The sequence below is a fragment of the Salvelinus alpinus genome, chromosome 2, assembly GCF_045679555.1.
Source record: "Salvelinus alpinus chromosome 2, SLU_Salpinus.1, whole genome shotgun sequence".
NCBI lineage: Eukaryota > Metazoa > Chordata > Actinopteri > Salmoniformes > Salmonidae > Salvelinus > Salvelinus alpinus.
In genome coordinates, this window is record NC_092087.1 from 26,153,961 (window position 1) to 26,167,133 (window position 13,173).

Below are 13,173 nucleotides of genomic sequence, written 5' to 3' on the forward strand. Positions count from 1 at the left end.
TCATGGCGAATGTTGAAAAGGGTGCGCACCTCGTGCCAAGCCCTTTTATAGGGCCTCAGATCTGCCTAGCAGCACCATTCAAATTCTCAACGCTTGCTGACATATAGGGGAAATCGTATGCGGTGCTTGTCGACCAATAGAATAATTGCAAATTATTTAACTGACCCCAGAACAGAGTGCCCAATTTCAGATCTCTCACTTCCTCACAGGAAAATTGCTCCAACTCGAGTTCTGTTTTACCCACAGATATAATTCAAACGGTTTTAGAAACTAGAGAATGTTTTCTATCCAATAGTAATAATAATATGCATATTGTACGAGAAAGAATTGAATACGAGGCCGTTTAAATTGGGCATGATTTCCCCCAAAGTGAAAACAGCGCCCTCTGGTCCTCATCAGGTTAATCTTGGATTGAACACTTATTATGCGAGTTCTCCATTTATTAGCACATATATTTAGCATATTTTTTTAAATATATTTACCATCTTTGACTGCCATATTTTACATTCCAATTTGATGGTTATAAATGCCTCTGTTGGAGCCAGCTGAATCAACTTCAGCAGCAGTGTTGGTCTGTGTGTGGCGGTAGTCTTAGCTCCTCTGTTGGAGCCAGCTGAATCAACTTCAGCAGCAGTGTTGGTCTGTGTGTGGTGGTGGTCTTAGCTCCTCTGTTGGAGCCAGCTGAATCAACTTCAGCAGCAGTGTTGGTCTGTGTGTGGTGGTGGTCTTAGCTCCTCTGTTGGAGCCAGCTGAATCAACTTCAGCAGCAGTGTTGGTCTGTGTGTGGTGGTGGTCTTAGCTCCTCTGTTGGAGCCAGCTGAATCAACTTCAGCAGCAGTGTTGGTCTGTGTGTGGTGGTGGTCTTAGCTCCTCTGTTGGAGCCAGCTGAATCAACTTCAGCAGCAGTGTTGGTCTGTGTGTGGTGGTGGTCTTAGCTCCTCTGTTTTTCATCTCCTTGCTGCAGCCTCAATCAGAGAGAAAAATATATCTCAGACCAATTTTCTTTTCTTTTAAAGAGGCCAAGTTGGTTCTCGTAAGCTGGTCTTACCTCTTTTGGAGAAGGAAAATAAGGACACACAAGAGATTTAGACCGGTTGTGCAGCTGTTGGTTCCACTTTTCTGGGCTACTGCACAGATACGGAACACTCAAAATGTGCACTTATAAATCATAATTTAAAAAAATCAAAATACAGCTGTAGACAGAAGTCAAAGATCAAACATCACACATACAACCGATGTCTCTCCTGAGTTCTGCAAAATAGGGAAAGTCCAAGGTGCTTTTAATATGCTTGCAGTCAACCCCTAGTGATGTAACTGCCTACGTCACTACCTTCTAGTCATAAGACCAAGCCCATGCATACACAGTTTTACAAACTTGCAAGAGAGATACAATAGTTCCAGTGTTTTCTAAGGGCTCAGCAGTAATTTTCCACTCACCAAGTTGCTTTATAGTGGTATGTCTGACTAGTCTCTTATCTCTTTCACTCCCCTGCAGGGTTCTGTGTCTATGAATCTCTTTTAGCCTTGAGGCGCTTTCTGTTTTGACTGCAATAACACACATCTCTCAGACCGTTTCTTATAAGAAGCAGAGACTAGAAAAGAATAGTGGAACAATATTAAACCTTATAATGAATATATATATTGTTTATCTGTAGTCTAGGACCCTATAAATGTAGAGGGGATGGGTCTTATAGCCCTTCCCCTTCTATTAATACAACATAAGCATAATCAATTATTATAATACATCAAACATTTGGTGCAGCCCCTATCATGACCCCAAGTTGACCCCATCACAGCCAAGCGGAGAAAGAGGAGGAAGACTTACTAGCTAGCTTTCTAGCTGGGCCAGAAGTAGTCTGAGTTATGTTAGTGCTGCTGGAAAAAAATAATCTTACCTGTCAATATCTCACCTTTTATGTTTTTTACCGTCTACTGTTGATTGACCAACAACCTCTCCTATCATCCCCCTCTTCTGTCCTCGCCTTTTCTCCCCTACCCTCCCATCTTCTTCTCTCCCCAGATCTACATAGGGCACATAGTGAAGTATGGGGCGGCGGATGAGGATGGACGCCTGCGTTCAGGGGATGAGCTCATCTGTGTGGACGGTACGGCAGTGATGGGCAAGTCTCACCAGCTGGTGGTACAGCTGATGCAGCAGGCCGCCAAGCAGGGTCACGTCAACCTCACCGTGCGACGCAAGACCGGTTACGGAGGTAAACACAGCTAGTTGGACATGGACACTGTTTTCCAGTGTGATTTACAATGAAAACCTTCAAAGAACAGCTACATGATATGAGTATCAGGAGTGGATTGTGTGAACTTCTGTGGTAACGGTGTTGGCTCAGAGTAATTTTATACTTTTTCTGGCAGTAATTTTGCTAGTAATTCTGTGTTCTGCGCACAATGCTTAATAATAATAATCGTATCCTACGAAGAACATAATACGATAATCTTTCTCAGAATGATCCCATTTCAAGTATAGCACAAACAGAAGATAAGCAGCAGTCTGTCCAGTAGTACAATCAACAGCAGTCTGTCCAGTAGTACCATCAACAGCAGTCTGTCCAGTAGTACCATCAACAGCAGTCTGTCCAGTAGGACCATCAACAGCAGTCTGTCCAGTAGTACAATCAACAGCAGTCTGTCCAGTAGTACCATCAACAGCAGTCTGTCCAGTAGTACCATCAACAGCAGTCTGTCCAGTAGTACCATCAACAGCAGTCTGTCCAGTAGTACCATCAACAGCAGTCTGTCCAGTAGTACCATCAACAGCAGTCTGTCCAGTAGTACCATCAACAGCAGTCTGTCCAGTAGTACCATCAACAGCAGTCTGTCCAGTAGTACCATCAACAGCAGTCTGTGCAGTACTACCATCAGCAGCATTCTGTGCAGTACTACCATCAGCAGCATTCTGTGCAGTACTACCATCAGCAGCAGTCTGTCCAGTAGTACCATCAGCAACAGTCTGTCCAGTAGTAGCAGCAGTCTGTCCAGTAGGACCAGCAGCAGCAGTCTGTCCAGTAGTAGCATCAGCAACAGTCTGTCCAGTAGTACCATCAGCAACAGTCTGTGCAGTAGTACCATCAGCAGCAGTCTGTCCAGTAGTAGCATCAGCAACAGTCTGTCCAGTAGTAGCAGCAGTCTGTCCAGTAGGACCAGCAGCAGCAGTCTGTCCAGTAGGACCAGCAGCAGCAGTCTGTCCAGTAGTACCATCAGCAACAGTCTGTCCAGTAGTAGCATCAGCAACAGTCTGTCCAGTAGTAGCAGCAGTCTGTCCAGTACTACCATCAGCAGCAGTCTGTCCAGTAGTACCATCAACAGCAGTCTGTCCAGTAGTACCATCAGCAACAGTCTGTCCAGTAGTACCATCAACAGCAGTCTGTCCAGTAGTACCATCAGCAGCAGTCTGTCCAGTAGTACCATCAGCAGCAGTCTGTCCAGTAGTACCATCAGCAGCAGTCTGTCCAGTACTACCATCAGCAGCAGTCTGTCCAGTAGTACCATCAGCAACAGTCTGTCCAGTAGTAGCAGCAGTCTGTCCAGTAGTAGCATCAGCAGCAGTCTGTCCAGTAGTACCATCAGCAGCATTATGTGCAGTACTACCATCAGCAGCATTCTGTGCAGTATTACCATCAGCAGCAGTCTGTCCAGTAGTACCATCAGCAGCAGTCTGTCCAGTAGTACCATCAGCAGCAGTCTGTGCAGTAGTACCATCAGCAGCAGTCTGTGCAGTAGTACCATCAGCAGCAGTCTGTCCAGTAGTACCATCAACAGCATTCTGTCCAGTAGTAGCAGCAGTCTGTCCAGTAGTACCATCAACAGCAGTCTGTCCAGTAGTACCATCAACAGCAGTCTGTCCAGTACTACCATCAGCAGCAGTCTGTGCAGTACTACCATCAGCAGCAGTCTGTGCAGTAGTACCATCAGCAGCATTCTGTGCAGTAGTACCATCAGCAACAGTCTGTCCAGTAGTAGCAGCAGTCTGTCCAGTAGGACCAGCAGCAGCAGTCTGTCCAGTAGTACCATCAGAAACAGTCTGTCCAGTAGTAGCATCAGCAACAGTCTGTCCAGTAGTACCATCAGCAACAGTCTGTGCAGTAGTACCATCAGCAGCAGTCTGTCCAGTAGTAGCATCAGCAACATTCTGTCCAGTAGTAGCAGCAGTCTGTCCAGTAGGACCAGCAGCAGCAGTCTGTCCAGTAGTACCATCAGCAACAGTCTGTCCAGTAGTAGCATCAGCAACAGTCTGTCCAGTAGTAGCAGCAGTCTGTCCAGTACTACCATCAGCAGCAGTCTGTCCAGTAGTACCATCAACAGCAGTCTGTCCAGTAGTACCATCAGCAACAGTCTGTCCAGTAGTAGCATCAACAGCAGTCTGTCCAGTAGTAGCATCAGCAGCAGTCTGTCCAGTAGTACCATCAGCAGCAGTCTGTCCAGTAGTACCATCAGCAGCAGTCTGTCCAGTAGTACCATCAGCAGCAGTCTGTCCAGTAGTACCATCAGCAGCAGTCTGTCCAGTAGTACCATCAGCAACAGTCTGTCCAGTAGTAGCAGCAGTCTGTCCAGTAGTAGCATCAGCAGCAGTCTGTCCAGTAGTACCATCAGCAGCAGTCTGTCCAGTAGTACCATCAGTAACAGTCTGTCCAGTAGTAGCAGCAGACTGTCCAGTAGGACCATCAACAGCAGTCTGTCCAGTAGTACCATCAACAGCAGTCTGTCCAGTAGTACCATCAACAGCAGTCTGTCCAGTAGTAGCATCAGCAACAGTCTGTCCAGTAGGACCATCAGCAGCAGTCTGTCCAGTAGTGCCATCAGCAGCAGTCTGTCCAGTAGTACCATCAGCAACAGTCTGTGCAGTAGTACCATCAGCAACAGTCTGTCCAGTAGTACCATCAACAGCAGTCTGTGCAGTAGTACCATCAGCAGCAGTCTGTCCAGTTGTACCATCAGCTGCAGTATGTGCAGTACTACCATCAGCAACAGTCTGTCCAGTAGTACCATCAGCAGCAGTCTGTCCAGTAGTACCATCAGCAACAGTCTGTCCAGTAGTACCATCAGCAACAGTCTGTCCAGTAGTAGCATCAGCAACAGTCTGTCCAGTAGTAGCAGCAGTCTGTCCAGTAGGACCAGCAGCAGCAGTCTGTCCAGTAGTACCATCAGCAGCATTCTGTCCAGTAGTAGCATCAGCAACAGTCTGTCCAGTAGTAGCAGCAGTCTGTCCAGTAGTACCATCAGCAGCAGTCTGTCCAGTAGGACCAGCAGCAGCAGTCTGTCCAGTAGTACCATCAGCAACAGTCTGTCCAGTAGTAGCAGCAGTCTGTCCAGTAGGACCATCAGCAACAGTCTGTCCAGTAGTACCATCAACAGCAGTCTGTCCAGTAGGACCAGCAGCAGCAGTCTGTGCAGTAGTACCATCAGCAGCAGTCTGTCCAGTAGTACCATCAGCAACAGTCTGTCTAGTAGTAGCAGCAGTCTGTCCAGTAGTAGCATCAGCAGCAGTCTGTCCAGTAGTACCATCAGCAGCAGTCTGTCCAGTAGTACCATCAGCAACAGTCTGTCCAGTAGTACCATCAGCAACAGTCTGTCCAGTAGTACCATCAGCAACAGTCTGTCCAGTAGTAGCATCAGCAACAGTCTGTCCAGTAGGACCATCAGCAACAGTCTGTCCAGTAGGACCATCAGCAGCAGTCTGTCCAGTACTACCATCAGCAACAGTCTGTCCAGTAGTAGCATCAGCAACAGTCTGTCCAGTAGTAGCAGCAGTCTGTCCAGTAGTAGCAGCAGTCTGTCCAGTAGTACCATCAGCAGCATTCTGTCCAGTAGTAGCATCAGCAGCATTCTGTCGAGTAGTAGCAGCAGTCTGTCCAGTAGTACCATCAGCAGCAGTCTGTCCAGTAGGAGCAGCAGTCTGTCCAGTAGGACCATCAGCAACAGTCTGTCCAGTAGTACCATCAACAGCAGTCTGTCCAGTAGGACCAGCAGCAGCAGTCTGTGCAGTAGTACCATCAGCAACAGTCTGTCCAGTAGTAGCAGCAGTCTGTCCAGTAGTAGCATCAGCAGCAGTCTGTCCAGTAGTAGCATCAGCAGCAGTCTGTCCAGTAGTAGCATCAGCAGCAGTCTGTCCAGTAGTACCATCAGCAGCAGTCTGTCCAGTAGTAGCAGCAGTCTGTCCAGTAGGACCAGCAGCAGCAGTCTGTCCAGTAGTACCATCAGCAACAGTCTGTCCAGTAGTAGCATCAGCAGCAGTATGTCCAGTAGGACCAGCAGCAGCAGTCTGTCCAGTAGTAGCATCAGCAACAGTCTGTCCAGTAGTAGCAGCAGTCTGTCCAGTAGGACCAGCAGCAGCAGTCTGTCCAGTAGTACCATCAGCAACAGTCTGTCCAGTAGTACCATCAGCAACAGTCTGTCCAGTAGGACCAGCAGCAGCAGTCTGTCCAGTAGTACCATCAGCAGCAGTCTGTCCAGTAGTAGCAACAGTCTGTCCAGTAGTACCATCAGCAGCATTCTGTCCAGTAGTACCATCAACAGCAGTCTGTCCAGTAGTACCATCAGCAGCAGTCTGTCCAGTAGTACCATCAGCAGCAGTCTGTCCAGTAGTACCATCAGCAGCAGTCTGTCCAGTAGTACCATCAGCAACAGTCTGTGCAGTAGTACCATCAGCAACAGTCTGTCCAGTAGTACCATCAACAGCAGTCTGTGCAGTAGTACCATCAGCAGCAGTCTGTCCAGTTGTACCATCAGCTGCAGTATGTGCAGTACTACCATCAGCAACAGTCTGTCCAGTAGTACCATCAGCAGCAGTCTGTCCAGTAGTACCATCAGCAACAGTCTGTCCAGTAGTAGCAGCAGTCTGTCCAGTAGTACCATCAGCAACAGTCTGTCCAGTAGTAGCAGCAGTCTGTCCAGTAGTACCATCAGCAACAGTCTGTCCAGTAGTAGCAGCAGTCTGTCCAGTAGTACCAGCAGCAGCAGTCTGTCCAGTAGTACCATCAGCAGCAGTCTGTCCAGTAGTACCATCAGCAGCAGTCTGTCCAGTAGTACCATCAGCAGCAGTCTGTCCAGTAGTACCATCAGCAACAGTCTGTGCAGTAGTACCATCAGCAACAGTCTGTCCAGTAGTACCATCAACAGCAGTCTGTGCAGTAGTACCATCAGCAGCAGTCTGTGCAGTAGTACCATCAGCAGCAGTCTGTCCAGTAGTACCATCAGCAGCAGTCTGTCCAGTAGTACCATCAGCAACAGTCTGTGCAGTACTACCATCAGCAACAGTCTGTCCAGTAGTACCATCAGCAGCAGTCTGTCCAGTAGTACCATCAGCAACAGTCTGTCCAGTAGTAGCAGCAGTCTGTCCAGTAGGACCAGCAGCAGCAGTCTGTCCAGGAGGACCAGCAGCAGCAGTCTGTCCAGTAGTACCATCAACAGCAGCCTGTGCAGTAGTACAGTGCCTTGCAAAAGTATTCATCCCCCTTGGCATTTTTCCTATTTTGTTGCATTACAACCTGTAATTGAAATAGATTTTATATGGATTTCATGTAATGGACATACTCAAAATAGTCCAAAATTGGGGAAATGAAAAAAAAAGCGTATTTAAAAAAAATTTAAACGGAAAAGCCCCTTTGCTATGAAGCCCCTAAATAAGATCTGGTGCAACCAATTACCTTCAGAAGTCACATAATTAGTTAGATTGCACACAGGTGGACTTTATTTAAGTGTCACATGATCTGTCACATGATCTCAGTATACATGCACCTGTTCTGAAAGGCCCCAGAGTCTGCAACAGCACTAAGCAATGGGGCACCACCAAACAAGCGGCACCATGAAGACCAAGGAGGTCTCCAAACAGGTCAGGGACAAAGCTGTGGAGAAGTACAGATCAGGGTTGGGTTATAAAAAAATATCTGAAACTTTGAACATCCCACGGAGCACCATTAAATCCATTATTTAAAACATTTAAAAATATGGCACCACAACAAACCTGCCAAGAGAGGGCCGCCCACCAAAACTCACGGCCCAGCAAGGAGTGCATTAATCAGAGGCAACAAAGAGACCAAAGATAACCCTGAAGGAGCGGCAAAGCTCCACAGCGGAGATTGGAGTATCTGTCCATAGAACCACTTTAAGCCGTACACTCCACAGAACTGGGCTTTACGGAAGAGTGGACAGAAAAAATCCATTGCTTATAGAAAAAAATTATCAAACACGTTTGGTGGAAAACGCTATGTCTGGCGCAAACCCAACATCTCTCATCACCCCGAGAACAACATCCCCACAGTGAAGCATGGTGGTGGCAGCATTGTCAGAATTGAAGGAATGGTGGATGGCGCTAAATACAGGGACATTCTTGAGGGAAACCTGTTTCAATCTTCCAGAGATTTGAGACTGGGACGGAGGTTCACCTTCCAGCAGGACAATGACCCTAAGCATACTGCTAAAGCAACACTCGAGTGGTTTAAGGGGAAACATTTACATGTATTGGAATGGCCTAGTCAAAGCCCAGACCTCAATCCAATTGAGAATCTGTGGTATGACTTAAAGACTGCTGTACACCAGCTGGAGCAGTTTTGCCTTGAAGAATTGGCAAAAATCACAGTGGCTAGATGTGCCAAGCTTATAGAGACGTACAACTGTAATTTCTGCAAAAGGTGGCTCTACAGAGTATTGACTTTGGGAGGGGAATAGTTTTGCGTGTTCAAGTTTTCAGTTTTTTTGTCTTATTTCTTGTTTGTTCCACAGTAAAAAATATTTTGCATCTTCTAAGTGGTAGGCATGTTCTGTACATCAAATGATTAGCAGCAGTCTGTGCAGTAGTACCATCAACAGCAGTCTGTGCTTCGACATTGAGGCCATTCACTGCTCCTGGCTCCGTTTGTCTTCATCAGAACAGGGAAGGGCCCGAGGACAGGGCTGATATTTGTAGGTTCATCTCCGCTGCTCTTCAACAGTCCATGGGTGTGTGGGAAAATGTTTGTCAGAGGCGCTCATCGCTCCCAGCCTGCCCTTCAGCAGGATGAATAAAGGTCCATAAACGTGATGAAGAGGGTTCCAACCTTTCCCCGCGCCCTCCACACACTAGCTTGTCTACCAGCCATTGATGAGAGTGCCCAGACAGAGGGCACGGTGGTCTGTCAGAGGGGCGATGCCCAGTATGAAGCACTGCTTCAATGCCAGGAATTACGATGGGAACCTTCTGTTGTGATGCAATCCGGAAGCCATATCTATAGATGTTTTGGGGAGGAATAGATCAAAGCGTGACCGTTAGAGCAGCATGCTCCCTGTTGACCTTCTTCCTTCTATCGGTGTGATCATTCGTGGGTAGAGAGAAGCAGCGTTGTCCATGTTGATTAGGAAAACCTTTCATTTTGTGTTTCATTTGGTGTTATGAGCTGTTGCTGTGAAGTGTTGGTAATAGTTTGCCTCTTGTCAGTCTGGCACCGTTAATATCTTTTCTCTCCTCTTCTAACACAGTGTCTAAAGGGGAGGGCGAGGTGCCCCCGTCCCCAGCCTCGTCACACCACAGCAGCACCCAGGCCCCCTCCTTGACTGAGGGGAAGCGGACCCCCCAGGGCAGTCAGAACTCCCTCAACACGGTCAGCTCTGGCAGCGGCTCCGGCAGCGGCTCCACCAGCGGCATCGGCAGCGGGGGCGGCGGAGGCTCAGGCAGTGCTGTGGTCAACACCACCCTGCAGCCCTACGACGTGGAGATCCACCGCGGGGAGAACGAGGGCTTTGGATTCGTCATCGTCTCCTCCGTGTCCCGACCCGAGTCTGGCACCACCTTTGGTAAGACCCCCATGTCATCTCTACCTTACTATACTTAAATATAGGTAACACACAGGCATGCACTATATACAAGCACACACACACACACACACACACACACACACACACACACACACACACACTCAACCTTTCTCTCAATATACAGTAGAACATATTTTTCTTAGTAACTAATCGCTGTTTGACTATTGGGTACTGTCCCTTCTATGCAAATGAGTTTCTGAATAGTGCATATTTCTGGCACTTACTTGGTGAATAGCTTTCATCCTCATTATTCTATTTTCTAGTGAGTGGTGATCCTCTTCTATTTTCTTTCATTCTGTCAAGCAGAGACACTGTAACCCAGCCCAAAGAGCTGTAATATTTATACTGTCTTTCATAATTGATCACAAGTGAAAGCATGTTGTATAATTCAGATGTGGTCTGAAATAACAATGAATAGAATAATATCAATACTATGGCTTGACAGGTTATAATAAGTAGGCAGGGAGACGGGGAGTTCTTTCTCCCCGTCTCCCTGCTTAAATTCCCTGCTTAAATTGTGCATAAGATCTTTTTTTAATTCTCTGTAAATGGTTAAACTATCGGGAAGTATATGTGTAAAATGTAAGCCCACATTTAAATGTTGATTTATGTTTACATATTAGATTATTTTACATTGCACTAATTTCCTGTACGTGGACCGTATGTGTTACTACATTACACAACCTCACGTTTTGACCACCTCGAATGGAGGGGGATTGCACATCTTTTTTTACCTCAGATTAGTGATGTTAGTATAAACGTTAATAATAATCGCAATGACATAAAAACGATGGCTTTACACAGATCAATATCATTCGTTTTGTACCATTGATTTTGTCATATGCGCTGGCAGTTTTCTACTGTCATTTTCAAACTCAAATGGCAGGGAAAATTCAGCTCTCTGTATAAAAGTTGCTGGCCTCACAACTACGCCTATACATGGTTTGAGAGTCAAACTACCACTCAAATAACAGCCAACCCTTGTCACTGTTGATATATGGTGGGTCGTGATTCGTTGAAGTTAAATAACAAAGCATCTGATTTGTTTCCTTCCCCATTTTGACAGCCTCACAAAACTTCCATCCGACATTCTAGAATTTAGATGACTGTCTTCAGAAAATTCTCTTCTAACCAGTGATATAAAAAGTATTCTCAGATTCAGTGTGGCCTTTGAACAGTGTTAGTTTAAATGGTGTATACACCCCACACGTTTGCCCCTGCTCTATTGATTTCAAATTTATATCAATGAGTGATTTAACAAAATAGTTTTGCGTTTATCTTTCCGTGTTGGTGACCCACTTGAAACAAAATGCAACAATCCAAAATGTAGCTTGCTGTCTTCTACAAATGTTCCTCTAACCAGTGATATACATATTATTCTCAGATTCTGTGTTTTGTTTTAGACAGGACGTGTAACTCGACTCCCCTCTCTCGTTCTATTGGTTTCAACGTGATATCAATATGAGTGATTGACAAATAGGTGTTGCGTTTCTCTTTCCGTTTTGGCCACACCCCCATATGAAACATGCCAAAATAGTCATCATATTACTTGTATTCTTTTAAACGATCACCTTATAAACTGCATTTGCACTAAAAGCCATGTTTTTGTGACAAGTTGCAATTAATCACTCATATTGCTTATGGGTAAATTGTTGTAACTCCAAAAACACAGAAACTGGAAATATTGTTTACATCACTCGTTAGACGATCATCTAGATGGTTGTAATCAGCAGGTTATCCTCTATAGAGGATATATTGTTAACAATATTTCCTGTTTTATTTTCATGATCTACCAGAAATCATGAAAACGGGGCTGACTTGGATTAGTTATTAAGGGGGAAGATTATTGTAATATTTGTAGATGGATAGACCCTCTCCCACTGTCCTACAGCTCTTTTTGTCCCTCTGCATGCCCTGTTGTCTGCCCTGTTGTCTGCCCTACAATTGCTACCTAGAGATATTGCTGCCACTCTCCCTGCCTGACCACAGCTCTGGGAGTCTCTCTGGGCACAGGGGTGCTGATCAGGCTTACACTGCTTAACCACTATAGGCGTCCAACAAATGGAAAGAGTTGGCAAGTTTGTGCCAATTTGTTAATCATATCAAAGTGAAACACATTGGTTGTTGATCAATAGTGTAGAGAAATTACCTTTGATCTGCATGGATCCCAGTTACTCTGACACAGAGACCCATCCATCCCCTCTCTCTGTGTATTAGACAAACACATCCTTCTGCTGTGAAACCATCAAGCTTCTAGTTAGTACAGAACTAAATGAGTTGAGCTCCACAGATCTCTTCTAAACTGGAGTGACTAACCGCAGAGGAAAGAGACAGACTGATCACCGGGGCCAAGCTCCCTGCCATCCAGGACCTCTATACCAGGCGGTGTCAAAGGAAGGCCCAAAACATTGTCAAAGACTCCAGTCACCCTAGTCATAGACTGTTCTCTCTGCTACCGCACGGCAAGCGGTACCGGAGCGCAAAGTCTAGGTCCAAAAGGCTCCTTAACAATCAAATTTCAATCAAATGTATTTATAAAGCCCTTATTACATCAGCTGATGTCACAAAGGGCTGTACAGAAACCCAGACTAAAACCCCAAACAGCAAGCAATGCAGGTGTAGAGGCACGGTGGCTAGGAAAAACTCCATAAAAAGGCTGGAACCTAGGAAGAAACCTAGAGAGGATCCAGGCTATGAGGGGTGGCCAGTCCTCTTCTGGCTGTGCCGGGTGGAGATTATAACAGAACATGGCCAAGATGTTCAAATGTTCATAGATGATCTGCAGGGTCAAATAATAATAATCACAGTGATTGTCGAGGGTGCAACAGGTCAGCACATCAGGAGTAAATGTCAGTTGGCTTTTCATAGCCAATCATTCAGAGTATCTCTACCACTCCTGCTGTCTCTGGAGAGTTGAAAACAGCAGGTCTGGAACAGGTAGCACGTCCGGTGAACAGGTCAGGGTTCCATAGCCGCAAGCAAAACAGTTGAAACTGGAGCAGCAGCATGACCAGGTGGACTGGGGACAGCAAGGAGTCATCAGGCCAGGTGGTCCTGAGGCATGGTCCTAGGGCTCAGGTCCTCCGAGAGAGAGAGAAAGAAAGAAAGAGAGAAAGAAAGAAAGAGAGAAAAAGAGAGAAAGCGAGAGAAAGCGAGAGAAAGCGAGAGAAAGCGAGAGAAAGCGAGAGAGAATTAGAGAGAGCATACTTAAATTCACACAGGACACCGGATAAGACAGTAGAAATACTCCAGATATAACAGACTGACCCTAGCCCCCCAACACATAAACTACTGCAGCATAAATACTGGATGCTGAAACAGGAGGGGTCGGGAGACACTGTGGCTCCGTCCGACGATACCCCCTGACAGGGC

The 13,173-nt window shown here is 46.3% G+C and overlaps 1 protein-coding gene across 13 annotated transcripts in view; it reads left to right on the forward strand.

Moving 5' to 3' along the window:
* Positions 1-13,173, forward strand: part of LOC139557485 (membrane-associated guanylate kinase, WW and PDZ domain-containing protein 1-like) — a 169,916-nt gene that overhangs the window by 139,670 nt on the left and 17,073 nt on the right. For all 13 annotated transcript variants that reach the window (XM_071372451.1, XM_071372375.1, XM_071372393.1 and 10 more), the window contains 2 exons: positions 2,021-2,213; positions 9,466-9,780. In XM_071372451.1, the coding sequence (XP_071228552.1) occupies positions 2,021-2,213; positions 9,466-9,780 (508 nt within the window). The remainder of the gene's footprint in view (positions 1-2,020; positions 2,214-9,465; positions 9,781-13,173) is intronic.